General features: G+C 42.2%; 2 protein-coding genes across 2 annotated transcripts; one reads left to right on the forward strand and one right to left on the reverse strand.

The window, feature by feature from the left end:
* Window positions 1-972: 972 nt before the first annotated feature.
* On the reverse strand, window positions 973-2,154 carry LOC128740344 (uncharacterized). The gene has a single exon (XM_053835883.1). The coding sequence runs from the start codon at window positions 2,152-2,154 to the stop codon at window positions 973-975; it is 1,182 nt and encodes a 393-aa protein (XP_053691858.1).
* A 1,413-nt stretch (window positions 2,155-3,567) lies between these two features.
* On the forward strand, window positions 3,568-4,656 carry LOC128740345 (uncharacterized). The gene has a single exon (XM_053835884.1). It carries the CDS (start codon window positions 3,568-3,570, stop codon window positions 4,654-4,656), a length of 1,089 nt encoding a protein of 362 aa, XP_053691859.1.
* The last annotated feature ends 22,871 nt before the right edge of the window (window positions 4,657-27,527 follow it).

Here is a 27,527-nt window from a genome sequence, read left to right on the forward strand (position 1 = left end):
CGTCACTCTATTTTCTTAGCACATTGCTAATGCTGCGTCCGCTGCCGACGAGTAACCATTGCCTGCTTACTTTGTTCACACTGCCGTAGCTTAGTGACCAGACCGTTATACATTGCATTGAATGTTCCACATTCACGCTGTAGGTTTACAGTTTTTTCTTCCCCCAGTATCTTTATGTGGAACATCTCCGCGGTTTCTCTGCTCTCCTGGTTCTCGACTCTTTCTAGTATGCGTGTATTATCAAAGTCGAATATGTGTCCGCTCTGGATAGTGTGCTGTGCTAGTCCGGATTTTGCTTCTTTTTTCTTTGCGTCGTTCTTATGTTCAGCTATTCTCGTCTCCAACCGTCTTCCCGTTTGTCCAATGTACACTTTGCCGTCATCTGTACCACATGGTATAGAGTACACTACATTTTTCTGTTTACTTGGTGGGATCGGGTCTTTCAGCTTACTAAACACACGATGCTTGATCTTATCTAGTGGTTTGAAAGCTAGCTCTACATTATGTTTCCTTAGGATTTTGTGCAGTTTCTCACTCAGACCCGGTATATACGCAGAAGAAGCAAACTTAATGTTTTCTTCTGTTTGCTTAGTAATTTCGAGCGTGTTATAAAACTTGTGAACTCTAGCTTTTAGTATTTTTTGAACAAACCACTCGGGATAATGGTTAATTTTTAATATGCTTTTTACAGTTTTAATGGCGCATGGCCGATTTTTTGGATCCGATAATTTAATCGCTCGATCGATTAGCGCTATTGCCGTATTGCATTTGTGTGCGTACGGGCTTTGCGAATGGAAGTCGAGATATTTGCCATCGACTTGTTTCGGCAACCATGACTTTTCCAGCTTACCGTTGTTTCTAGTCAGCATCATGTCCAGGAATTTTATGCTGTTATTCGCCTCCATTTCTATGGTGAATTGCAGCCTGTCGTGAAAACTGTTGAATGTCGCCAGTATTTCGTTGATTTGTTCCTCAGTAGAAGCAGTCGTCCACGTACCGGCGGTATGTTGTTAGATTGATGTTTTTCTTCTCTAATTCAGCTATGCAGTGTTGTTCCAGTTTTTCCATTACCAGGTTTGCAATTACAGGTGATAAAGGTGAACCCATTGGGACCCCGAAACATTGAGAGTATGTAGTACCTTGGTAGACGAAGAAGGTTGAATCTAATACGAGCCTGACTGCTGCTATGAAGCTGCCTTGATCGATGTTGGTATGTTTCCCAATTTCGTTCCATCTTTCATTGATACAAATGATTGCATCTTCGATTGGAATGTTTGTGTACAGCGACGTTACATCCAGCGAAAAGAGTACAGCACCTTCAGCAATCTGCGTCCCTGTTATTTCTTCTGCAAACTCGAAGCTATTTCGTACGTGGAAAGTGGTTTTTCCAACGACTTTTCCTAGGATTTCTGCCAAAAATTGTGCCAAGTTGTACGTAGCTGATCCGATTGTTGATACCACTGGTCGCATAGGTCTATCTTGTTTATGTATTTTCGGCAGTCCGTAGATCCGTGGTGGGTTGCAGCTAGTCACTTTTAGTTTTCTGTGTACCTTAGTTTCTATGTACTTTTTATCACGCCATGCATCTACTATCACGCCGATTTTCTTAATTATTTTTGTTGTTGGATCCCCCTTTAGCTTTTTGTATGTATTTTCATCATCGATAAGATTTTGCATCTTTTCCTTGTATTCGTTTGCAGACAGGACTACCGTTTTGTTGCCTTTTAAAAACCTTTGGCTTTTTTTCACATCTTTCGTGATCCACTCGTGCTCATGATGTCTTGGCTGTTTTTTGAAATTAATGTGGTTTATTATTGCCGTTGCTACATCGGCTCTAATATCATCCGCTGCTACTTGGTATTTAATAGCTTTCTCTATTTCAGCGACAACCGCAACATACGGTATTTTCTCGTTGTTTTGTACGTTAAAGTTTGGTCCGAGTTTTAGCGTTCTTTCTAGATAGTCTGGTATGGGTGTGGTTGTGGTGTTCTCAACACACTGTTGTCCGCTAGTGAGAGCGTTAATTCGTCTGTTTTTAAGTACTTCGATTTTTCGTTGCTCTCTCTTTTTCACGGAGAAATGTACCACTACAGCCTTATGTTCCGCTATATCTTTCACTCGTTTTGTGTCTTCTTCTTCCCAGCTCTCGTTCATTTGCTTTTCAAGAAAAACATGGCGTTGCTTTAAATCTACTAGCGATCTATTAGCGTCACTGATCATTACACTAATTATGCGGATTTTTTGTTTCAGCAAAACTTTCTCCAACTCCCTTTGCGATCGCTCACAGTTTAAATTTATTCGGACTTTGTAATTTAAGCACTTTGGTATTATCTTGCATTTTCGGCAGTTCAGCAAAAACTTAATGCGGTTATTTGTTTTTGCGATTTTGATGGATACTTTCACATATTTGTGCAACAATTCCTTGCCACCGAAGCCATATTTGGCGGCTAATTCTTTGGCAATTAACATTTTGCCTTTGTTGGATCAACTGGTATTTACTTTTTATTTTCCGTCACCGTAACAATTTTAATAATATGTTTCATTGATATTTTTCGGTGAAATAAAACCCTTCTTTTCTCGATCTGCGTAACGTTTCTGGCTACTATGCTTCGCCTATCGTCAGACGCCTGGAAAATTTTATTTTTGGTCAACTAATTTATACAAATTTTAAACACATTTTTCTTTTCACAAATTTACATTACAACAACAAATAAAAAGCTTACATTTTCGTCACTCTATTTTCTTAGCACATTGCTAATGCTGCGTCCGCTGCCGACGAGTAACCATTGCCTGCTTACTTTGTTCACACTGCCGTAGCTTAGTGACCAGACCGTTATACATTGCATTGAATGTTCCACATTCACGCTGTAGGTTTACAGTTTTTTCTTCCCCCAGTATCTTTATGTGGAACATCTCCGCGGTTTCTCTGCTCTCCTGGTTCTCGACTCTTTCTAGTATGCGTGTATTATCAAAGTCGAATATGTGTCCGCTCTGGATAGTGTGCTGTGCTAGTCCGGATTTTGCTTCTTTTTTCTTTGCGTCGTTCTTATGTTCAGCTATTCTCGTCTCCAACCGTCTTCCCGTTTGTCCAATGTACACTTTGCCGTCATCTGTACCACATGGTATAGAGTACACTACATTTTTCTGTTTACTTGGTGGGATCGGATCTACGGACTGCCGAAAATACATAAACAAGATAGACCTATGCGACCAGTGGTATCAACAATCGGATCAGCTACGTACAACTTGGCACAATTTTTGGCAGAAATCCTAGGAAAAGTCGTTGGAAAAACCACTTTCCACGTACGAAATAGCTTCGAGTTTGCAGAAGAAATAACAGGGACGCAGATTGCTGAAGGTGCTGTACTCTTTTCGCTGGATGTAACGTCGCTGTACACAAACATTCCAATCGAAGATGCAATCATTTGTATCAATGAAAGATGGAACGAAATTGGGAAACATACCAACATCGATCAAGGCAGCTTCATAGCAGCAGTCAGGCTCGTATTAGATTCAACCTTCTTCGTCTACCAAGGTACTACATACTCTCAATGTTTCGGGGTCCCAATGGGTTCACCTTTATCACCTGTAATTGCAAACCTGGTAATGGAAAAACTGGAACAACACTGCATAGCTGAATTAGAGAAGAAAAACATCAATCTAACAACATACCGCCGGTACGTGGACGACTGCTTCTGTGTGGCTACTGAGGAACAAATCAACGAAATACTGGCGACATTCAACAGTTTTCACGACAGGCTGCAATTCACCATAGAAATGGAGGCGAATAACAGCATAAAATTCCTGGACATGATGCTGACTAGAAACAACGGTAAGCTGGAAAAGTCATGGTTGCCGAAACAAGTCGATGGCAAATATCTCGACTTCCATTCGCAAAGCCCGTACGCACACAAATGCAATACGGCAATAGCGCTAATCGATCGAGCGATTAAATTATCGGATCCAAAAAATCGGCCATGCGCCATTAAAACTGTAAAAAGCATATTAAAAATTAACCATTATCCCGAGTGGTTTGTTCAAAAAATACTAAAAGCTAGAGTTCACAAGTTTTATAACACGCTCGAAATTACTAAGCAAACAGAAGAAAACATTAAGTTTGCTTCTTCTGCGTATATACCGGGTCTGAGTGAGAAACTGCACAAAATCCTAAGGAAACATAATGTAGAGCTAGCTTTCAAACCACTAGATAAGATCAAGCATCGTGTGTTTAGTAAGCTGAAAGACCCGATCCCACCAAGTAAACAGAAAAATGTAGTGTACTCTATACCATGTGGTACAGATGACGGCAAAGTGTACATTGGACAAACGGGAAGACGGTTGGAGACGAGAATAGCTGAACATAAGAACGACGCAAAGAAAAAAGAAGCAAAATCCGGACTAGCACAGCACACTATCCAGAGCGGACACATATTCGACTTTGATAATACACGCATACTAGAAAGAGTCGAGAACCAGGAGAGCAGAGAAACCGCGGAGATGTTCCACATAAAGATACTGGGGGAAGAAAAAACTGTAAACCTACAGCGTGAATGTGGAACATTCAATGCAATGTATAACGGTCTGGTCACTAAGCTACGGCAGTGTGAACAAAGTAAGCAGGCAATGGTTACTCGTCGGCAGCGGACGCAGCATTAGCAATGTGCTAAGAAAATAGAGTGACGAAAATGTAAGCTTTTTATTTGTTGTTGTAATGTAAATTTGTGAAAAGAAAAATGTGTTTAAAATTTGTATAAATTAGTTGACCAAAAATAAAATTTTCCAGGCGTCTGACGATAGGCGAAGCATAGTAGCCAGAAACGTTACGCAGATCGAGAAAAGAAGGGTTTTATTTCACCGAAAAATATCAATGAAACATATTATTGTCTGTCTGTCTGTCTGTCTGTCTGTCTGTCTGTCTGTCTGTCTGTCTGTCTGTCTGTCTGTCTGTCTGTCTGTCTGTCTGTCTGTCTGTCTGTCTGTCTGTCTGTCTGTCTGTCTGTCTGTCTGTCTGTCTGTCTGTCTGTCTGTCTGTCTGTCTGTCTGTCTGTCTGTCTGTCTGTCTGTCTGTCTGTCTGTCTGTCTGTCTGTCTGTCTGTCTGTCTGTCTGTCTGTCTGTCTGTCTGTCTGTCTGTCTGTCTGTCTGTCTGTCTGTCTGTCTGTCTGTCTGTCTGTCTGTCTGTCTGTCTGTCTGTCTGTCTGTCTGTCTGTCTGTCTGTCTGTCTGTCTGTCTGTCTGTCTGTCTGTCTGTCTGTCTGTCTGTCTGTCTGTCTGTCTGTCTGTCTGTCTGTCTGTCTGTCTGTCTGTCTGTCTGTCTGTCTGTCTGTCTGTCTGTCTGTCTGTCTGTCTGTCTGTCTGTCTGTCTGTCTGTCTGTCTGTCTGTCTGTCTGTCTGTCTGTCTGTCTGTCTGTCTGTCTGTCTGTCTGTCTGTCTGTCTGTCTGTCTGTCTGTCTGTCTGTCTGTCTGTCTGTCTGTCTGTCTGTCTGTCTGTCTGTCTGTCTGTCTGTCTGTCTGTCTGTCTGTCTGTCTGTCTGTCTGTCTGTCTGTCTGTCTGTCTGTCTGTCTGTCTGTCTGTCTGTCTGTCTGTCTGTCTGTCTGTCTGTCTGTCTGTCTGTCTGTCTGTCTGTCTGTCTGTCTGTCTGTCTGTCTGTCTGTCTGTCTGTCTGTCTGTCTGTCTGTCTGTCTGTCTGTCTGTCTGTCTGTCTGTCTGTCTGTCTGTCTGTCTGTCTGTCTGTCTGTCTGTCTGTCTGTCTGTCTGTCTGTCTGTCTGTCTGTCTGTCTGTCTGTCTGTCTGTCTGTCTGTCTGTCTGTCTGTCTGTCTGTCTGTCTGTCTGTCTGTCTGTCTGTCTGTCTGTCTGTCTGTCTGTCTGTCTGTCTGTCTGTCTGTCTGTCTGTCTGTCTGTCTGTCTGTCTGTCTGTCTGTCTGTCTGTCTGTCTGTCTGTCTGTCTGTCTGTCTGTCTGTCTGTCTGTCTGTCTGTCTGTCTGTCTGTCTGTCTGTCTGTCTGTCTGTCTGTCTGTCTGTCTGTCTGTCTGTCTGTCTGTCTGTCTGTCTGTCTGTCTGTCTGTCTGTCTGTCTGTCTGTCTGTCTGTCTGTCTGTCTGTCTGTCTGTCTGTCTGTCTGTCTGTCTGTCTGTCTGTCTGTCTGTCTGTCTGTCTGTCTGTCTGTCTGTCTGTCTGTCTGTCTGTCTGTCTGTCTGTCTGTCTGTCTGTCTGTCTGTCTGTCTGTCTGTCTGTCTGTCTGTCTGTCTGTCTGTCTGTCTGTCTGTCTGTCTGTCTGTCTGTCTGTCTGTCTGTCTGTCTGTCTGTCTGTCTGTCTGTCTGTCTGTCTGTCTGTCTGTCTGTCTGTCTGTCTGTCTGTCTGTCTGTCTGTCTGTCTGTCTGTCTGTCTGTCTGTCTGTCTGTCTGTCTGTCTGTCTGTCTGTCTGTCTGTCTGTCTGTCTGTCTGTCTGTCTGTCTGTCTGTCTGTCTGTCTGTCTGTCTGTCTGTCTGTCTGTCTGTCTGTCTGTCTGTCTGTCTGTCTGTCTGTCTGTCTGTCTGTCTGTCTGTCTGTCTGTCTGTCTGTCTGTCTGTCTGTCTGTCTGTCTGTCTGTCTGTCTGTCTGTCTGTCTGTCTGTCTGTCTGTCTGTCTGTCTGTCTGTCTGTCTGTCTGTCTGTCTGTCTGTCTGTCTGTCTGTCTGTCTGTCTGTCTGTCTGTCTGTCTGTCTGTCTGTCTGTCTGTCTGTCTGTCTGTCTGTCTGTCTGTCTGTCTGTCTGTCTGTCTGTCTGTCTGTCTGTCTGTCTGTCTGTCTGTCTGTCTGTCTGTCTGTCTGTCTGTCTGTCTGTCTGTCTGTCTGTCTGTCTGTCTGTCTGTCTGTCTGTCTGTCTGTCTGTCTGTCTGTCTGTCTGTCTGTCTGTCTGTCTGTCTGTCTGTCTGTCTGTCTGTCTGTCTGTCTGTCTGTCTGTCTGTCTGTCTGTCTGTCTGTCTGTCTGTCTGTCTGTCTGTCTGTCTGTCTGTCTGTCTGTCTGTCTGTCTGTCTGTCTGTCTGTCTGTCTGTCTGTCTGTCTGTCTGTCTGTCTGTCTGTCTGTCTGTCTGTCTGTCTGTCTGTCTGTCTGTCTGTCTGTCTGTCTGTCTGTCTGTCTGTCTGTCTGTCTGTCTGTCTGTCTGTCTGTCTGTCTGTCTGTCTGTCTGTCTGTCTGTCTGTCTGTCTGTCTGTCTGTCTGTCTGTCTGTCTGTCTGTCTGTCTGTCTGTCTGTCTGTCTGTCTGTCTGTCTGTCTGTCTGTCTGTCTGTCTGTCTGTCTGTCTGTCTGTCTGTCTGTCTGTCTGTCTGTCTGTCTGTCTGTCTGTCTGTCTGTCTGTCTGTCTGTCTGTCTGTCTGTCTGTCTGTCTGTCTGTCTGTCTGTCTGTCTGTCTGTCTGTCTGTCTGTCTGTCTGTCTGTCTGTCTGTCTGTCTGTCTGTCTGTCTGTCTGTCTGTCTGTCTGTCTGTCTGTCTGTCTGTCTGTCTGTCTGTCTGTCTGTCTGTCTGTCTGTCTGTCTGTCTGTCTGTCTGTCTGTCTGTCTGTCTGTCTGTCTGTCTGTCTGTCTGTCTGTCTGTCTGTCTGTCTGTCTGTCTGTCTGTCTGTCTGTCTGTCTGTCTGTCTGTCTGTCTGTCTGTCTGTCTGTCTGTCTGTCTGTCTGTCTGTCTGTCTGTCTGTCTGTCTGTCTGTCTGTCTGTCTGTCTGTCTGTCTGTCTGTCTGTCTGTCTGTCTGTCTGTCTGTCTGTCTGTCTGTCTGTCTGTCTGTCTGTCTGTCTGTCTGTCTGTCTGTCTGTCTGTCTGTCTGTCTGTCTGTCTGTCTGTCTGTCTGTCTGTCTGTCTGTCTGTCTGTCTGTCTGTCTGTCTGTCTGTCTGTCTGTCTGTCTGTCTGTCTGTCTGTCTGTCTGTCTGTCTGTCTGTCTGTCTGTCTGTCTGTCTGTCTGTCTGTCTGTCTGTCTGTCTGTCTGTCTGTCTGTCTGTCTGTCTGTCTGTCTGTCTGTCTGTCTGTCTGTCTGTCTGTCTGTCTGTCTGTCTGTCTGTCTGTCTGTCTGTCTGTCTGTCTGTCTGTCTGTCTGTCTGTCTGTCTGTCTGTCTGTCTGTCTGTCTGTCTGTCTGTCTGTCTGTCTGTCTGTCTGTCTGTCTGTCTGTCTGTCTGTCTGTCTGTCTGTCTGTCTGTCTGTCTGTCTGTCTGTCTGTCTGTCTGTCTGTCTGTCTGTCTGTCTGTCTGTCTGTCTGTCTGTCTGTCTGTCTGTCTGTCTGTCTGTCCTGTGTTCCTTATAGAATCAAAAACTACTGAACCAATCGGCGTGAAAATTTGCATGTAGAGGTTTTTGGGGCCAGGAAAAGTTTTAGTGATGGTTAGAGACCCCTCCCCTCACTAAGAGGGGGGGCTCCCATACAAATGAAACACAAATTTCTGCATAACTCGAGAACTAATCAAGCAAATAGAACCAAATTTGGCATGTGGGTGTTTTCGGTGACAAGAATTTATTCTAGGGTAATTTGAGACCCCTCCCCTCTTTATAAGGGGAATTATAACTCCTCTCCCCTTTAAGAGGGGGGGTTTCCATACAAATTTCCTCATAACTCGAGAACTAATCAAGCAAATGGAACCAAATTTGGCATGTGAAGGTTTTCGAGGGCAAGAAAATTTTCTATGTTGAATTAGGACCCCTCCTCACTTTAAGACGGGGGGCTCCTGTACAAATGAAATACCAATTTCCTCATAACTCGAGAACTAATCAAGCAAATAGAACCAAATTTGGCATGTGGGTGTTTTCGGTGACAAGAATTTATTCTAGGGTAATTTGAGACCCCTCCCCTCTTTATAAGGGGAATTATAACTCCTCTCCCCTTTAAGAGGGGGGGTTTCCATACAAATTTCCTCATAACTCGAGAACTAATCAAGCAAATGGAACCAAATTTGGCATGTGAAGGTTTTCGAGGGCAAGAAAATTTTCTATGTTGAATTAGGACCCCTCCTCACTTTAAGACGGGGGGCTCCTGTACAAATGAAATACCAATTTCCTCATAACTCGAGAACTAATCAAGCAAATGGAACCAAATTTGGCATGTGTGTGTTTTTGAAGACAAAATTTTTTTCTATGATAAATTGGGACCCCTCCCTACTTTAAGAGGGGGGGGGCTCCTATACAAACGAAATACAAATTTCCTTATAACTCGAGAGCTAATCCAGCAAATGGAACCAAATTTGGCATGTAGGTGTTTTTGGAGGCAAGAATGTTTTCTATGATGAATAAGAACCTCTCCCCACTTTAGGAGGGGGGGCTCCTATACAAATGAAATACAAATTTCCTCATAACTCGAGAACTAATCAAGCAAATAGAACCAAATTTGGCAGGTGGGTGTTTTCGGTGACAAGAATTTATTCTATGGTAAATTGAGACCCCTCCCTCTTTATAAGGGGAATTGTAACTCCTCTCCCCTTTAAGAGGGGGGGCTTCCATACAAATTTCCTCATAACTCGAGAACTAATCAAGCAAATGGAACCAACTTTGGCATGTGAAGGTTTTCGAGGGCAAGAAAATTTTCTTCGGTGAATTAGGACCCCTCCCCACTCTAAGAGGGGGGGCTCCTGTACAAATGAAATACAAATTTCCTCCTAACTCGAGAACTAATCAAGCAAATAGAACAACATTTGGCATGTGGGTGTTTATTTTGGTGACAAGAATTTATTCTATGGTGAATTGAGACCCCTCCCCTCTTTATAAGAGGAATTATAACTCCTCTCCCCTTTAAGAGGGGGGACTTCCATACAAATTTCCTCATAACTCGAGAACTAATCAAGCAAATGCAACCAAATTTGGCATGTGAAGGTTTTCGAGAGCAAGAAAATTTTCTATGGTGAATTAGGACCCCTCCCCACTTTAAGAGGAGGGGCTCCTGTACAAATGAAATACAAATTTCCTCATAACTCGAGAACTAATCAAGCGAATTGAACCAAATTTGGCATGTGTGTGTTTTTGGAGACAATTTTTTTTTCAATGATGAATTGGGACCCCTCCCCACTTTAGGAGGGGGGGTCCTATACAAACGAAATACAAATTTCCTCATAACTCGAGAACTAATCCAGCAAATGGAACCAAATTTGGCGTGTAGGTGTTTTTGGAGGCAAGAATTTTTTCTGTGATGAATTAGGACCTCTTCCCACATTAGGAGGGGGGGCTCCAATACAAATGAAATACAAATTTCCCCATAACTCGAGAACTAATCAAGCAAATAGAACCAAATTCGGCATGTGAAGGTTTTTGGAGGCAAAAATATTTTCTACGGTGAATTAGGATCCTTCCACACTTCAAGAGGGGGGGCTTCTACACAAATGAAATACAAATTTCCTCATAATTCGAGAACTAATCAAGCAAATGGAACCATATTTGGCATGTGGGTGGTTTTGGAGGCAACCATTTTTCCCATGATGAATTAGGACTTCTTACCTTTTTAGGAGGGGGGGGGGCTCCCATTCAAACGAAATACAAATTTGCTCATAACTTTAGAACTAATCAAGCAAATGGAACCAAATTTGGCATGTGAGAGTTTTAGATGGCAGAATTTTTTTTCTGTGGTGTATTACGACCCCTTTCCCTTTTAAGAGGGTGGGCATACAAATGAAATACAAATTTCCTTATAATTTGAGTACTAATCAAGCAAATGGAACCAAATTTAGCATGTAGGAGATTTTTGAGTCTTGAATTTATTTTATGATAGTTAGAGACCTCTCACCCCTGTGGTAGGGGGATATGGACTCTCATACAAATAAAATAGAAATTTTAGTGAAACTCAAAAACTAATCCAACTCGAGAAATTCGAGACTCTTCCATAAAACATTAGTCAATAACAAGACCACAAAAACTATCTATAGTAACACTAGATCATTCAGGACGAGCCGGTCGCGAGTGTTGCCGGTGACCCGCCGTCGGAAGCGCCGCCCACTGGGGGGCTTGCAAAACTCGAGAAGTGACAATGATCATCCGAGATTCATGATTTATGTACAACACAGGTTAATTTGTGGCAATACGAAGTTTGTCGGGTCAGCTAGTACTATATATTTATATAGTAGAAAGGCAAAACATCATACGGCGATCATACAAAAACTTTTTTTTGCCTCTCTGTAGAATCACGATCGGTCTCTCTCGAAGGTTTCACTCTATCTCAAAACGGCGCACAAGATTCACTGGATATGGCGCTATAACATGAATTCAGAAAAGCACAATAACTGGAAAAAAGCACCACCTCAAAAACTATCACAAACGTAGTATTTGTTCACCCGGTGTTCCGAGATACCAACCGAGATACAGATTCTATTAGGTAAAGAACTGTCCTGTCACTGTCGCCATTTGTGCGATGTATAATTACACTAGCACTAAGAATCGGCCAAGACTTACCAGTTACCACCTCGGATGGTTGCGCACGACTGCCGGCTGCTTAGCAATCAGCACTATCGACGCGAGTGGAAATGCCGGCGATACCGATGGCTGCTGACACGATAGCGAACCGAACGCATGGTATTCGTCGCGATGTTAGCCCGGGGTATCACTGCAAAGAGCTGTATGATGCTCGCTCCGACTACGATAATTCAATGTGATATTCTATTCCAGGTACTCAACCCCCACAATAACCAGAAAAAAAATTTTCTTTTCCATACAATTTTTTTGGCTTTTACACTCAATTTTCGTCGTTTTTCGTTCCTGTTTTCCTTTCCATTTTTGTTTCCTCCATTTTTCTTCGTTTCCAGCCCCTTTTTTATTTTTAGTTTTGTTTTTCTTCTTGTTTTCAGTAATTTTTTGTAATTATCTCTCCCATTTTCTGTTTTTTCTCTTCCTTTTGTTCGTTCCCAGTTTTCGTCTTTCTCTTCCTTTTTACCTTTGTTTTCTTCTCGTTTTGATCTTCGCATGTTCTGTTTTTCCTCTATTAATGCCTCTTTTCTGTCACGTTTCTTCTGTTTTAGAATCTTTTTATTTTAGCATTGGTTCGCAGTGGTTTTCCTTCCTTCTCTCCCATTTTTCTATTTGTTTTTCAGTCTAGTTCTATTTTTATTATAGATCCGTTTTTCCTGTTTTTCTTTTCTTCTTTTTCTGTTTCCTTTACCCCTTCCATTCCCATTTGGTCCCATCCTTTTCCTTTTATATCCCGTTTGCCTTTTTTCCATTTTGTATTTCAGTGTCAATTGATATCACAACTAAAGTTCCGCAAGGCTTCATTCTTAGACCAAAACACTTACACACAGGAACGCGTTAAGCAATGTTGCCTGGGTTGTAAGTTTTGACGCCATAAGATACCGGAATGTCTCTTTTTAAGCGATATACTCCATCCCAAAAAACGATGAAGCGAGAGTATTTTAAAAGTGAATATGTTTTTCAAAGTGACTGACTGCGAACTTTTCCAAAAACATACAACTTATAATTTTTCAGTCACAAAGTATTAGTTTCTGGAATTGCTAGCTTTTACAAATTTAACTATTTTTACCTTATCAGTAAATATTTTGGAAAATGCAACTAAGAATGAACCGATAAATAAATAATTAACATAAAATAAATCCGTAATGGTGATAAATAAGGGTGTGCAACATGTTTGACATAGGGTTTTGAATGATGAGATGTGTAATTTAATGCAAATGATGGTTAATATATAAACTTCTGTTGAAGAATAATACATCCAATAAACGCACACAGGAATTTCTCTCAATCATCCCTTATCAACCCGGCGTGGAATGGATTGAAACGAGCTCGATTGCTTCGCCCCTGGAACGACCAACGGATTCGGAAGCTGGAGCACACTTAATAGGAGAAAGGGCGGAAAGAAACCATCGTCAATGACTTCCGTGCAAAGTAAGTGCGAGAAAGTAAGCTAAAAGCACCGATCATATCACAGAAGCAAAACTAGACACGGTTCACCGAGTCAGCATCAGAAGCACGATATGTGTGTGCCCGTGTGTGGATAAGCAGGACGATTATTCTTGCTCCGACCACGTTTGGAGCATTCATTCTGGTACTCTACAACCCACTCTGTCTGCCCGAGAAAAAAGGATAAGAAATTGTATCTACAACGTTAAAATATAATAAAAATAAATCAAGTGAATTTTCCTTAGTTTGGGTTTCCGTTTCTTGGAAAATTGTTTAACACACTAAATTATAGCTATTTCTCATGCTGAGAGCTGCCACCCAGACTCACGTTTTCTAGCTTCGGTTGCAAACGAAAAAGAAGGTTGGAATAGATATTTTATACGAGTAGATATCGCTACATATAAATAGCGATCTTGCGCTGCAGGGCTCTTACCGAAATGAACAAATGTTGAAGCAGGAAAAAATCCTCCAAATCCTCCTATCAGAGCGGTAATTTATGCCATCGTTTAGTGACCAATCGCACGATTACAAGAGAGTTTCTTTTCGTCAGAACTGTACCGGATAGAAATAATCGCCACTCGAAAGGATGTCGGCCCGGCTTAGAAGAAATGAACGGACGAGCAAGCGAGAGTCGATATAAAAATGTTTCCTCTGACCGGAAGTCAAATGAGTTTGGCCTGCGTGCTCTTTGTCGGGAGGGTCGGAATCCGTCGGAGCGAGTTAGGGAAAGTGCTTGTGCCTTGCCGGGCGGTGCTGTCTATCGGGTGGAAAATTTCACTCGGATCCGGACCAAAAAAGGATGCTTTCGTTGTGATGCGCTATCGGCAATCAGCATTCAAATTAGGGCGATGCTACGCCTCCCGCTGCTGGCTGGTTGGCTGGCTGGCTGGTGCCTGTTGGCGATGTTGGCGCGCGCTGTTATGCTGCGGCAAACCACTCGGGAATATGTGGATTCTTCGGTTTGTGTAATAAACTGACTAAGTTGAATGTTTACTCGAATAATGGCGAATAATGTAATCGTGGTGGCATTTGTTCTACCGAGTTCGCTGTTGATGATTCAGTCGGGAATAGTTGGAAGCTACTGAAAATCTGCCACCGGTGTTGCTGTTCGTGGTCGTATTACTTGCCGAATAAAAATACCTACTGTCTAACAGAAAGTCATTATTTGCATTTCAATTTTGCTTGAAGAACGCAGAATACAAATTATTAGTCTTGGTTTACCCCAGTTAATGTCTCAGATATTGAATCAATATTATGATAAATGATGTGTACGCTTAATTGATGATTGGTTTTCTCAGATCGACGAAACCCACATGCTGCAATATAATTTACTTCAATCAATCAATCCCCAGTGTACCAGCCTAATAGACGATACCAAACAAACAGCTGCAGCAACTTTTCCTATATCTGGATTAAAAAGTTTCGCTTTCTCATCGAATTTATCAGACGAGATTTATGATATATAGGTAGCTAGAGATAAAAAAGGGGATTGAAAAGAGCAAAATGCCACGCTGTCCATGTTTGACAACGTCTCAGCTTGATAAATGCATTTCCCCAAAGAAGCGCTCCCTATCTCAATCATCCTGGAGGTGACAATTTTGCGACATCCCCCCAAAAATCAATACCAGATAATAGACACTTCTAGACTGCAGAGCTCCCTCGAACCGGTGTGCTATAATCCTCTAGTAAATGAATTAAGATTCAAAACCAAATTACGAATGCATGAGCCAAATTAATTGAATACACGTAAGGTGATCAATCCATCCGATTCTAATTTGATTTATCAACACCTATGGTGCACCTGGTCTGAGAGTCTGCCTTGCTCTTCCTACTAACTAATGGATCACGGCCGGCCGGGCCGTACGGTCAAACTGTAGAACCGTGTCGTCCAGCTTCTAAGACCTCGAAATAAATACCCGTCGACGAGGAACTGAACGTGTTGATAGACAATCATTAAACATTCAGTAATCTATGGTCAGCTCTAGTGATTTGTCTAATTGAATTTTCCGCCTGCCCTTCGTCGCCGTGGACGCTGTGGATGCATCACGCTGGCTGGCCGGAATTGTCTTGACCTGCTCTAGTTTGACTTCAGCTCTCTGAAGTGGAAAATTTAATACGACACAATCCCTAGTCCCGGGTACTATCGATTTTCCGTCTGTCTGAGCTAGGTATTTCAGCAACGGCTGCTGGTTTTGGAACCTCTGCCGTAGTTGCATTCACGACGGAGGAGAAAAATGAAATTTGACTATAAAATCGTAGAACCTTTTCTCTTGTACCTACCTAGTTGCTTTGAAAATTCGATGGTTTTCATTTATAATCATGCGATACAAAAAAAAACAAAAAAAAAATCCCAATACCACTGAGCAAAATCAAATTAGCTGAAACATTTCTACGAAAGGCCAATCTAATCCGGAAGAATCCTTTGGGCATTGGGATTTACCGTGACGGGGCTTCTGTTTTCCATTCTGCACTTTTTAATCCCATTCGGTTTGACAAGGATGAAAGCCAACCGTAACTTTGTTAGAAGCTAAATGAACGAAGGAAAATTATTAATTCAATAAATATAAACACAAACATGCAAACCTCGGGTGGTGGTCTTCGGTTGTCTACCCCGCTACCCTTCTCCCTACCTTGGGCGAACTTAGAGGTGAACGAGAGTGCGAAAACAGACAGTGCTACGGCTATGGCTTTGATTTATCGCACATACACAAACTTCCTTTAACTTTGCCGAAAGCCTAGGAAACTACGTACACTACCAACAAGGAGGTACGGATCGTAAGCTGGCCTAAACGATTCCATAACACCAGGCTCAAATCTTGGAAGCTGTCTAGTGTATATGTTTACACAAAACATCAAAAGTTTTACTTATTAAATAATTAATTGAATAAACCACCGACGGAATGGATATTGCACAATCTGCGATGTATGTATAAGGAGCAAAGGTTGGGGCTATCGTATTCATGGTCCAGCAGTTGTTTCAGAAACGTTGGTATCTGTAAGAAAATAATGAAGAAAAGGTGTATTCTTTGTATCGAAGATGCAGTTTAGAAGTGTATATTGGTAAGAATTAGTGATAATTTTCTCCGAGAATATGGAGAACAGAGGGTAAACCCTGAACAGAAGTAAGCTAGAGAACTGGTGCCGTGCCCTAGTTTACATTAGAAAAATTGTCATTTACTTACTTAGACCGACAATTCGCTAAAGGCAGTCGATGCCCCAACCCTCTCAGATATACCTTTGTAAATCTGCTGACAGCCACCCAAATCTGGGAGTTAATTTTCTTTGAACTGATCTTTGGTCAAAAACAAGAAAAATATTATCAGAACTTGTTGATTCTTTTCGGTGAAAATCAAAAACTATTGATTTGGTGTGACGTTTCTGCCTACTCTTTTCCTTCGGCCATCATCAGACGTAATAACGCGTCAATTCTGCATCATCACTCACAACCAATGATGATGCACAATTGACGCGTTATTACGTCTGATGATGGCCGAAGGAAAACAGTAGGCAGAAACGTCACACCAAATCAATAGTTTTTGATTTTCACCGAAAAAAATCAACAAGTTCTAATAATATTAGTGTCACGGTGATCTAAATAAACAAACAAAAACAAGAAAACCAAAAATAGAAAACAGAAAACAACAAAGTATCGAAGTGGCACCTCGCAGCTTCCCGAGGCCTGGTGATCCGAAGCACCATTTTCCCGCGCAAGGATATCCACAAAGCCACCTGGAGATCACCTGACCAACGTACAATGAACCAAATTGACCACGTTCTGATAGAGGGCCGGTTTTCTCTAACATCACGAACGTACGATCCCGTCGGGGTGCGGATATTGATTCTGACCATTACCTAGTAGCAGTACATGTGCGCTCAAAGCTGTCCACCGTATACCGGACACGTCAAAGCCGCCCTCCTCGGCTGAACATCAGGCAGCTAGATAACCCACAAGCTGCCGTGAACTACGCGCGACCACTGAATGAGGCACTGCCTTCTTCCGAGGAGTTAGGTGCTGCAAACCTCGAAGACGGTTGGGGCAGAATACGCTCGGCCATCGGAGAGGCCGCTATCGCGGTACTAGGTATTGAGCCTCGGAGTACACAAAATGATTGGTTTGATGGGGAATGCCAACAAGCGGTGGAGGAGAAAAAAAAATGCTTGGAAAAATTATCTAAGTATTGCCACTAGACAGAGCCTGGCCAAATACCGACGAGCTAGGAACCAGTTGACCACGATCCTGAGGAGGAAAAAGCGCCAAAAGGAGGACAGAGATCGTGAAGAATTAGAGCAACTATTCCGAGCTAATGACACGCGCAAGTTTTATGTGAAGGTGAACCAAACTCGGAAGGGCTACACACCGAAACCTGACATGTGTAGGGACGAGGGAGGGAATCTAATTACAAACGAGCGCGAGGTGGTCGACAGGTGGAAGCAGTTCTTCGATGAACACCTCAATGGCGAAGTCGCAGAGGAGGCGGAACGGAAATTAACCTAGGAGCGCCCATGGAAGATAGTGATGTCCTAGCACCTGATCTCCAAAAAGTCAAACGAGAAATCAGGCTGCTGAAGACCAATAAAGCCGCTGGGAAGGACCGCCTACCGGCAGAGCTTTATAAACATGGCGGAAAAACGCTAGCAAAGGCTCTACACTGGGTTATTTCGAGGATTTGGGAGGAGGAAAAGCTACCGGAGGAATGGATGGAAGGAGTGGTTTGTCCCATCTACAAAAAGGGTGATCGGCTAGACTTCTGCAACTATCGTGGTATTACGCTGGTAAACGCCGCCTACAAGGTACTCTCCCAGATTCTGTTACGCCGGCTGTCACCGATAGCACAAGGTTTCGTAAGGAATTATCAAGCGGGTTTCATGGGGGCTCGCGCAACTACGGACCTAATTTTTACTATCCGACAGATCTTGCAGAAATGTCGGGAGTACAACGTGCCCACGCATCACATCTTTATTGATTTCAAAGCAGCATACGATACAGTCGATCGAGACAAGCTATGGCAGTTAATGCACGAATACGGTTTTCCGGACAAACTGACGCGATTGATCAGAGCTACATTGGATCGAGTGATGTGTTTCGTACGCATCTCTGGGACACTCTCGAGTCCCTTCGAGACGCGACGAGGGTTGAGACAAGGTGACGGTCTATCCTGCATGCTATTCAACATCGCTCTTGAGGGGGTGATCCGACGAGCGGGCATCGAAACGCGAGGCACGATTTTTACCAAGAGTAATCAACTTCTAGGCTTTGCAGATGACTTCGATATCATTGCCAGGAACTTTGCGACGGCGGAGGCAGTCTTCGCCAGACTGAAAGCGGAGTCTAGGAGAATTGGGCTAAAAATAAATGCGTCGAAGACCAAATACATGAAAGGAAGAGGCTCAAAGGAAACAAATGCGCGTCTCCCACGGACGGCGCGCATTTGCTTCCTTTGAGCCTCTTCGCGCCCCTTGACGGCGATGAACTAGAAGTGGTAGAGGAGTTCGTGTATTTGGGATCGCTGGTGACCACGGAGAACAACACTAGTAAGGAGATCCAGCGGCGCATCCAAGCGGGAAATCGGGCCTACTTTGCCCTTCGTAAAACGCTACGATCAGGAAGCATACGCCGCCGCACGAAGCTAACAATGTACAAAACCATTATTAGACCGGTAGTTCTTTATGGACTTGAAGCCGTGACGCTGCTTACGGAGGACATACGCGCCCTTGCCGTGTTTGAGCGGAGAGTGCTGCGGACGATATTTGGCGGAGTACAAACTGAAAGCGGAGAGTGGCGGAGGCGTATGAATCACGAGCTACAGGCACTGCTTGAGGAGACTCCCATCGTACATCTAACGAAAGTTAGCAGGCTACGGTGAGCCGGGCACGTCGTAAGGATGCCGGACGACAGTGCGACGAAAATAGTACTCTTCAACAACACCACCGGCACCAGGATCAGGGGGGCCCAACGTGCACGATGGCTCGAGCAGGTCGAAAGCGATTTGCGACTTCTGAGACGACTAGGGAATTGGCGACGAGTGGCCCAAGACCGAGTTGAATGGAGACGAGTGCTTGAAACAGCACGAGCCACCCCGGCTCTATGCTGCTGAAGAAGAAGAAGAACACAAAAAATGTATCACTTGTATTTTAACATTTTTCAACAGCTTGAATCTGGCATTGATTTTGAAAATGATCTTGGCTTAAGGTTAAGGTCGTCAGAGCCAACTAAAGTAGCACACTTTTGTCATTTCTGGTCGCTGCAACCTTTTTATGACTGAAATTAGTCGTTAATCGGTAACCACAACTAGTTCATAACAACTGTGCTAGTATGGGAGCTGCTTTTTAACTGATTCCAGTATTTGTTGCCACTAGCGTTTTGTTTATGCTACAGGCACTCCAGGAGAGCAGAGTTGCTAGCAGTAGGTAATAATCTGTTATGAACAATGAACAAACAGCTCAATCTCAAACTCTTGTGAGCTGTTTGCGAAGTTTTTTGCTTCCGTTTTCGCGGATAATACCGCCTCTGATGGTGATGCTGATGTAGCGGCAGCGCATGTACCGGTTAATTTGGCGGATTTGAGCTTATTTACTATTACTACCGAAATGGTGTTAACTGCCACCAAAAAACTCAAGCGTTCTTTCTCTGCGGGACCTGATGGCATCCCAGCCGTAGTTTTGAGCCGTTGTATAGAAGTGTTGGCTGAGCCGTTATGCGCAATATTTAATAAATCTTTCGAACAAAGTAAATTTCCCGATATTTGGAAGCAATCGCTTATGTTTCCAGTATATAAATCGGGCGATCGCCGTGATGTAAGGAACTACCGCGGAATTACTAGTCTCTCCGCGGCATCAAAATTGTTTGAGATAATTGTGAGCGGTGTAATACTGTCCCGAACTAAAAACTATATATCCACTGTTCAACACGGCTTTATGCCTGGTCGATCTGCCTGTACTAATCTGTTAGAGTTTACCTCGACGTGTATTTTGCAAATGGAAGAGAAAAAACAGGTTGATGTCATCTATACCGACCTGAAAGCGGCTTTCGATCGGATTGACCATGTAATACTTTTGCGAAAGCTCCAACGACTTGGTGCATCCCAGAAAACGATTGATTGGCTTCACTCATATCTTAGCGATAGAGTACTACGTGTGAAACTAGGATCCAGTACTTCGTCAGTGTTTAGCAACAAATCTGGAGTTCCTCAAGGTAGCAACTTGGGTCCTTTGCTTTTCTCATTGTTCTTCAATGATGTTGCGATTCTGCTAGAACACGGCTGCAAGTTAGTTTACGGTACGCCGATGACCTGAAACTATTTGCTACGATAGATAATGAAGATGACTGCCGCCGTTTGCAACATTTGCTCAATCTATTTACTGAATGGTGCAGACTTAATTGGCTTATCATCAGCATTTCAAAGTGTGAAGTTATGAGTTTTTACCGGATTAAAAATTCAATTTGCTTCGGTTATACTATCGACGACATTGAACTTCGCAGAGTGGATCAAGTTAGCGACCTGGGTGTCTTGCTGGACACTAAATTGACATTCAATCTACACTGTGAATCAGTCATTTCCAAGGCGACCCGACAACTTGGATTTATTGCTAAGATTGGACGGAACTTTAGAGATGTTTACTGCCTGAAATCATGATATTGCGCTTTGGTTCGTCCGCTATTTGAGTGCTGTAATTTGGTTTGGTCCCCCAGTCATCTTACTTGGAACCTACGGATCGAACGTGTGCAACGTAGGTTTATTCGGCTGGCTCTACGACATCTCCCATGGCGGCATCCTGATAACCTGCCACCTTACCCGAATAGATGTCGTCTACTTGACCTCGATACACTCGAACGCAGGCGTAAAATGCACCAGGCTATATTCGTGGCTAAACTTATCAACGGCGAAATTGATTCTCCAAAATTGCTATCTATGCTTAACTTTCGGGCATCGCAACGGACATTACGCTCAACTGGCTTGCTGCAAATACCGTTTCATCGTACCGCGTTTGGAGCTAATGAACCGATTACGGAATGCATTAGGTTGTTCTCAAAACTCGAAGAACTATTTGACTTCGGTATGCCTTCGCACTTATTCGCGCAAAAGATAAGAAGATCGAATTTACTGTAATCTGTAATCAATTTTATTCATGTAGACCATTTATAGTCAGATGAAGTACTCAAATAAATAACAAATAACAAATTATGAAACGTAGAATCGCGTATCTATTTTTGCTGTTGAACTAGATCCGACAGTAATTCTACCACATAAAATTTCGTTTACGGTGAATTTTATTTGTATTAGTGAATTTTATAAGTATACTAGCTGACCCGACAAACTTCGTATTGCCACAAATTAAACTGTGTTGTACATAAATCCTGAATCGGATGACCTTTATCACAATCTCGAGTTTTGCAAGTGTCTGAGGTGTTTTAATATACAAATTTTCCTCACAGTAAAGTAGAAAACAACTCCGCCCATTGCTTAGTCTGATAAAATAAAGCGGATAGCATTTAAATATTCGCATTTAAATATATATATTACAAACCATGTCGCCGAATACCATTTTGCGGAACACCAATTCTCATGATCATAACGCGGAATATAGAGGTTAGCGAAAAACCTTACGCGGGATGCACCATTTCACGGAAAATCTTCTCGTAGAAAGTACCATTTCGCAGGAGTGACCCAACTGAAGGAAAGTAATAGAGATCAGTAGATCTAGGAATATATTTAAACCTAGATAGAGGTGATCTCTACAAAAATTTCTATTTTATTTGTATGAGAGTCCTTATCCCCGTAGCACAGGGGCGAAGTCAAACCATCATAAAAAAAATTCCTGCCTCCAAAACCCCCCACATGCCAAATTTGGTTCCATTTGCTTGATTAGTTCTCTAGTTATGAGGATATCTGTATTTCATTTGTATAGGAGCCCCTCCACTATTGAAGAGGGGAGGGGTCATAATTCCCCTCCCAAAAAGGGGATTTCATTTGTATAGGAGCCCCTCCACTATTGAAGAGGGGAGGGGTCATAATTCCCCTCCCAAAAAGGGGATTTCATTTGTATAGGAGCCGCTCCTCCTAACGTCGGGAGGGGTCATAATTCCCCTTCTAAAGGGGAGAGGGGTCTCAATTCACCATAGAAAAAAAATCATGTCTCCAAAAACACCCACATGCCAAATTTAGATCTATTTGCTTGATTAGTTCTCGAGCTATGCAGCAATTTGTGTTTCATTTGTATGGGACCACCCCGTCTTCGTGAGGGGAGAGGTCTCTAACCCTCATAAGAACCTTCCCTGGCCACAAAAACCCCTACATGCAAATTTTCACGCCGATCGGTTCAGTAGTTTTCGATTCTATAAGGAACGTACCGACAGGCAGACAGAAATCCATCTTATATATAAGACTAGCTGACCCGACAAACTTCGTATTGCCACAAATTAACCTGTGTTGTACATAAATCATGAATCTCGGATGATCTTTATCACTTCTCGAGTTTTGCAAGTCCCCCAGTGGGCGGCGCTTCCGACGGCGGGTCACCGGCAACACTCGCGACCGGCTCGTCCTGAATGATCTAGTGTTACTATAGATAGTTTTTGTGGTCTTGTTATTGATTAATGTTTTATGGAAGAGTCTCGAATTTCTCGAGTTGGATTAGTTTTTGAGTTTCGCCAAAATTTCTGTTTTATTTGTATGAGAGTCCATATCCCCCTACCACAGGGGTGAGAGGTCTCTAACTATCATAAAATAAATTCAAGACTCAAAAATCTCCTACATGCTAAATTTGGTTCCATTTGCTTGATTAGTACTCAAATTATAAGGAAATTTGTATTTCATTTGTATGGAAGCCCACCCTCTTAAAAGGGAAAGGGGTCGTAATACACCACAGAAAAAAAATTCTGCCATTTAAAACTCTCACATGCCAAATTTGGTTCCATTTACTTGATTAGTTCTAAAGTTATGAGCAAATTTGTATTTCGTTTGAATGCCCAATTAACACACTTGGTTTTAAATAAGAATTGACAACGGATTTAAAACAAATCGAATTGCTAACATTTCGTTTCCACATACTTAATTACGACCGGATTAACACTGAAACAGCGCAAGAAACGAGCTAAAATGTAACATGTTTGTGAAATATTTCAAAGTGACGCCTATGCGTTGCATGGTTTTTGTACTACCAACTGAAAAGCTTAATCGCACTGTTGACAGGAATTTTTTTTTCTGATATTTCCCTGAAGTTATATTTACATTTACAAGCAAATAATGACAGACATTTTTCGCAAGATAAAATGGCTAAAGTTATATTTCGGTAATTCATCAATCACTCAAAGCAACATTGTAGCCTTCAAATAACCCAAACTAAAGTGCAATTTTAAATTTATCGTGAACTTTGCCATTCTACTTCCGAAAAATTGATGCGCTCAAGATTTACTTTTATAAGCAAAAGTTGAGTGGAATCGAAATAAATATCATTTTTTGACAATCTCACAAAACATGCTAATCTCTTTGAAACCCGGTGGGATATTTTATATTAATTATGTTATATGTCCCTTGTATATATAAAATCATCCTACAACACAAAAATAATGATCTATTACATTATATTTTGGCGCAGTCATCGGCCATGTTTATACAAGATTGCGTTCAAATGAGCACACCGATAACTGAAAAATTCGAAACCAATAAAAAGCTTTACTGTATGCATTTTGTTTCGCGTTAACTTACAACTGATTCACAGTTAATTTTTATTTATGAAAGAACTTAAATTGCGATCAAAAAATACCCAGAATACTCATAAATTGGAGCATTTAAGCTCAATAAAATATTGCAATGTTGCGAAAATGTGTCAAAATTATGGATCTGTGCTGTACTCATTGTCATCGCTTCGCCGCTGTTCAATGCCGGCAATTCGCCACTACGAAGTTGCTGATATTGGTTTGATTTTTGTGTGAGAAAAAAAGAGAAGGAAGTATTTTTGCTTTTGTTTTCACGTAAGTTTTGACAATTCGGCTTGGAGTTTCGTGTGAGTGCGAACAGGCTTAGAAATCTCTTTTACTTTCGTAGTCGCGAATACTCAGTTGTAAATGTTCAATAAAAACTTAGCTTTACAACCGAAATGCAACTTTAACCTGTCATTCTGGCTGAAAACATCGGCGTTAGAAATAAAACATTTTTATAACATCTTGTTTTCCATGAAACTTATTTATAATTTAAATGCAACTGTTTTCTGAATATTTTTCTAAAAATCATGTTGCAAGTGTTACTTGGGTGGGAGCCCCCCCCCCTCCTAAAAAGGTAAGAAGTCCTAATTCATCATGGGAAAAATGGTTGCCTCCAAAAACACCCACATGCCAAATGTTGTTCTATTTGCTTGATTAGTTCTCGAGTTAGGAGGAAATTTGTATTTCATTTGTACAGGAGCCCTCCCTCTTAGAGTGGGGAGGGGTCCTAATTCACCGTAGAAAATTTTCTTGCCCTCGAAAACCTTCACATGCCAAAGTTGGTTCCATTTGCTTGATTAGTTCTCGAGTTATGGTGAAATTTGTATTTCATTTGTATTGGAGCCCCCCCTCCTAATGTGGGAAGAGGTCCTAATTCATCACAGAAAAAATTCTTGCCTCCAAAAACACCTACATGCCAAATTTGGTTCCATTTGCTGGATTAGTTCTCGAGTTATGAGGAAATTTGTATCTCGTTTGTACAGGACCCCCCCTCCTAAAGTAGGGACGGGTCCCAATTCATCATTGAAAAAAAAATTGTCTCCAAAAACACACACATGCCAAATTTGGTTCAATTCGCTTGATTAGTTCTCGAGTTATGAGGAAATTGGTATTTCATTTGTACAGGAGCCCCTCCTCTTAAAGTGGGGAGGGGTCCTAATTCACCATAGAAAATTTTCTTGCTCTCGAAAACCTTCACATGCCAAATTTGGTTGCATTTGCTTGATTAGTTCTCGAGTTATGAGGAAATTTGTATTTCATTTGTACAGGAGCCCCCCCTCTTAGAGTGGGGAGGGGTCCTAATTCACCGTAGAAAATTTTCTTGCCCTCGAAAACCTTCACATGCCAAAGTTGGTTCCATTTGCTTGATTAGTTCTCGAGTTATGAGGAAATTTGTATGACAGCCCCCCCTCTTAAAGGAGAGAGGAGTTACAATTCCTCTTATAAAGAGGGAGGGGTCTCAATTTACCATAGAATAAATTCTTGTCACCGAAAACACCCACATGCCAAATTTGGTTCTATTTGCTTGATTAGTTCTCGAGTTATGAGGAAATTGGTATGGAAACCCCCCCTCTTAAAGGAGAGAGGAGTTATAATTCCCCTTATAAAGAGGGGAGGGGTCTCAAATTACCCTAGAATAAATTCTTGTCACCGAAAACACCCACATGCCAAATTTGGTTCTATTTGCTTAATTAGTTCTCGAATTATGCAGAAATTTGTGTTTCATTTGTATGGGAGCCCCCCCTCTTAGTGGGGGGAGGGGTCTCTAACCATCACTAAAACCTTTCCTGGCCCTAAAAACCTCTACATGCAAATTTTCACGCCGATTGGTTCAGTAGTTTTTGATTCTATAAGGAACACAAAACAGACAGACAGACAGACAGACAGACAGACAGACAGACAGACAGACAGAAATCCTTCTTTATAGGTATAGATTAACGACACTTTACGACCCTTAATGTAATAGCGAGAATAATTGGCCAATTTCATCCTCAAATGTATACGTTGGCAGCATTCCATATACAGGGTGTTCAATTGGTTCGAATACAACTTTTCATCGTTGTGTAAGTGCGCCTCATGTGCATTCTGTGTATTGATATTGGTGTCAGCTTTAGCCTTATATATAAGCTAACCAACGCGCAAGGTGTCGACTTGATGTCATTTGTTATTTACAGCAGTCCCCCGAATAACGCGGTTTCGAATAAGGACGTTTCCATTAAGGACGGTCTCGAGTGATTCCATTAACGCGGTCGAACGTCCTTATTGGAGTCTACGTAGTATATGGGAATTAACCTAATTGGTTCCAACATGGAATAACTCGTGATCCTGACCTAATAGACGGTTGGTGTCTTCGACAAAGTTGTTCAGTACATCAACGGGTTTTCATTGGCTTATAGTATTGCGGAATTGTCTCACAACGTGGCGCTAGCGTATATGTAATATTTTTGTATAGGCTGCATCTGGCACTGCAGGCTATCTAGAAAGTTGCGGCCTTCGGGAAGGTTGCTCAAATGGCTGCCACCTTCAAGATGGCATGGAAAAGAGCACAGAACTGACTCACTACGTGGCGCTAGTGTATATGTAATCCTCTTATGCAGGATGTATTTCACGCTGCTGATTATCTAGCAAGTTGCGGTCTTCGAGAAGGTTATTCATATGACTGCGACCTTCAAGAAGGGATGGAAAATATTGCAGAATTGCCTCACTACGTGGCGCTGGCATATATGTAATCTTCTTAAGCAGGCTGTATCACGCGCTGCTGATTGTCTGAAAAGTTGCGGTCTTCGGGAAGATTATTCATAAAACTGCCACCTTCAAGATGGTATGAAAAATATTGCAGAATTGCTTCACTACGTGGCGCTAGTGCATATGTAACATTCTTAACCAGGCTGTCTTTTGCCCTGCAGGCTATCTAAAAAGTTGCGGTCTTCGGGAAGGTTATTCATATGACTGAGGCCTTCAAGAAGGGATGGAAAATATTACAGAATTGCCTCACTACGTGGCGCTAGCATATATGTAATCTTCTTAAGCGGGCTGTATCACGCGCTGCTGACTGTATACCAAGTTGCGGTCTTTGAGAAGGTTATTCAAATGGTGAGATTTTTCTGGCCATTTAGGAAGTAGCATTTACGGATAGATGGTAGACTAACCCGATGGATTTCTTTTGCGAGGACTGTGGGAGATATACGAGTTTCTTCTAAAAAAAGCATGCTGAACATAATAGCATAAACATAAAGGTCAGCATTGATTTGCAATTGTGGAGCCCCACCTCTGGGCACGCCGGTGAGCAGATGCGTTCCATGTAAAAAAGTTGTAGGGACCTAAACTGCCATTTTCAAAAGATGATTAGATTTCGTGGTTACCGTTGAACCACTATTATGAAACTGGTTCATCTCTACCAGGATGCTTACCAGGATGAGTCCAAAAATTTTGCTTTGTTAGGTTTCAACAAAAATTTAAGTAATGTACAAAATTTTTGTATTTAATTTTTAATATATGGAAAAATAAACACTGGTTTTTTCTTTTTTGTTTAGTTATTGACGGTCTGATGTTATTATCTTTTTCTTGCCCCCCTCTTCAAAAAAAATTCCAGACCAGGACACCTAAGTAGCACACTTTCGTCACTTCTGGTTGCTGCAACCTATTTATGACTGAAATCAGTCATTAATTGGTTACCACAACTAGTTTATAACAACTGTGCTAGTAGGGCATAAACTGTTTTACAAATTTGTATAAGCTTTATTAAACTTATTATTAGAATGAATTGGTTGCATGGTTTTAACAGATATTTTGTATTCACTGCAGCGCAACATAAAGCCTTCACAAGAAGATTACATATACACGCGCCACGTAGTGAGACAATTCTGCAATAACTTTCTCGAAGGCCGCAACTTACTAGATAGCCAGCAGCGAGAGATACAGCCTGCCTAAGCGGATTAAATGTACACTAGCGCCACGTAGTGAGACAATTCTG

Source organism: Sabethes cyaneus, chromosome 3 (genome assembly GCF_943734655.1).
Source record: "Sabethes cyaneus chromosome 3, idSabCyanKW18_F2, whole genome shotgun sequence".
In the NCBI taxonomy this organism is placed as follows: domain Eukaryota; kingdom Metazoa; phylum Arthropoda; class Insecta; order Diptera; family Culicidae; genus Sabethes; species Sabethes cyaneus.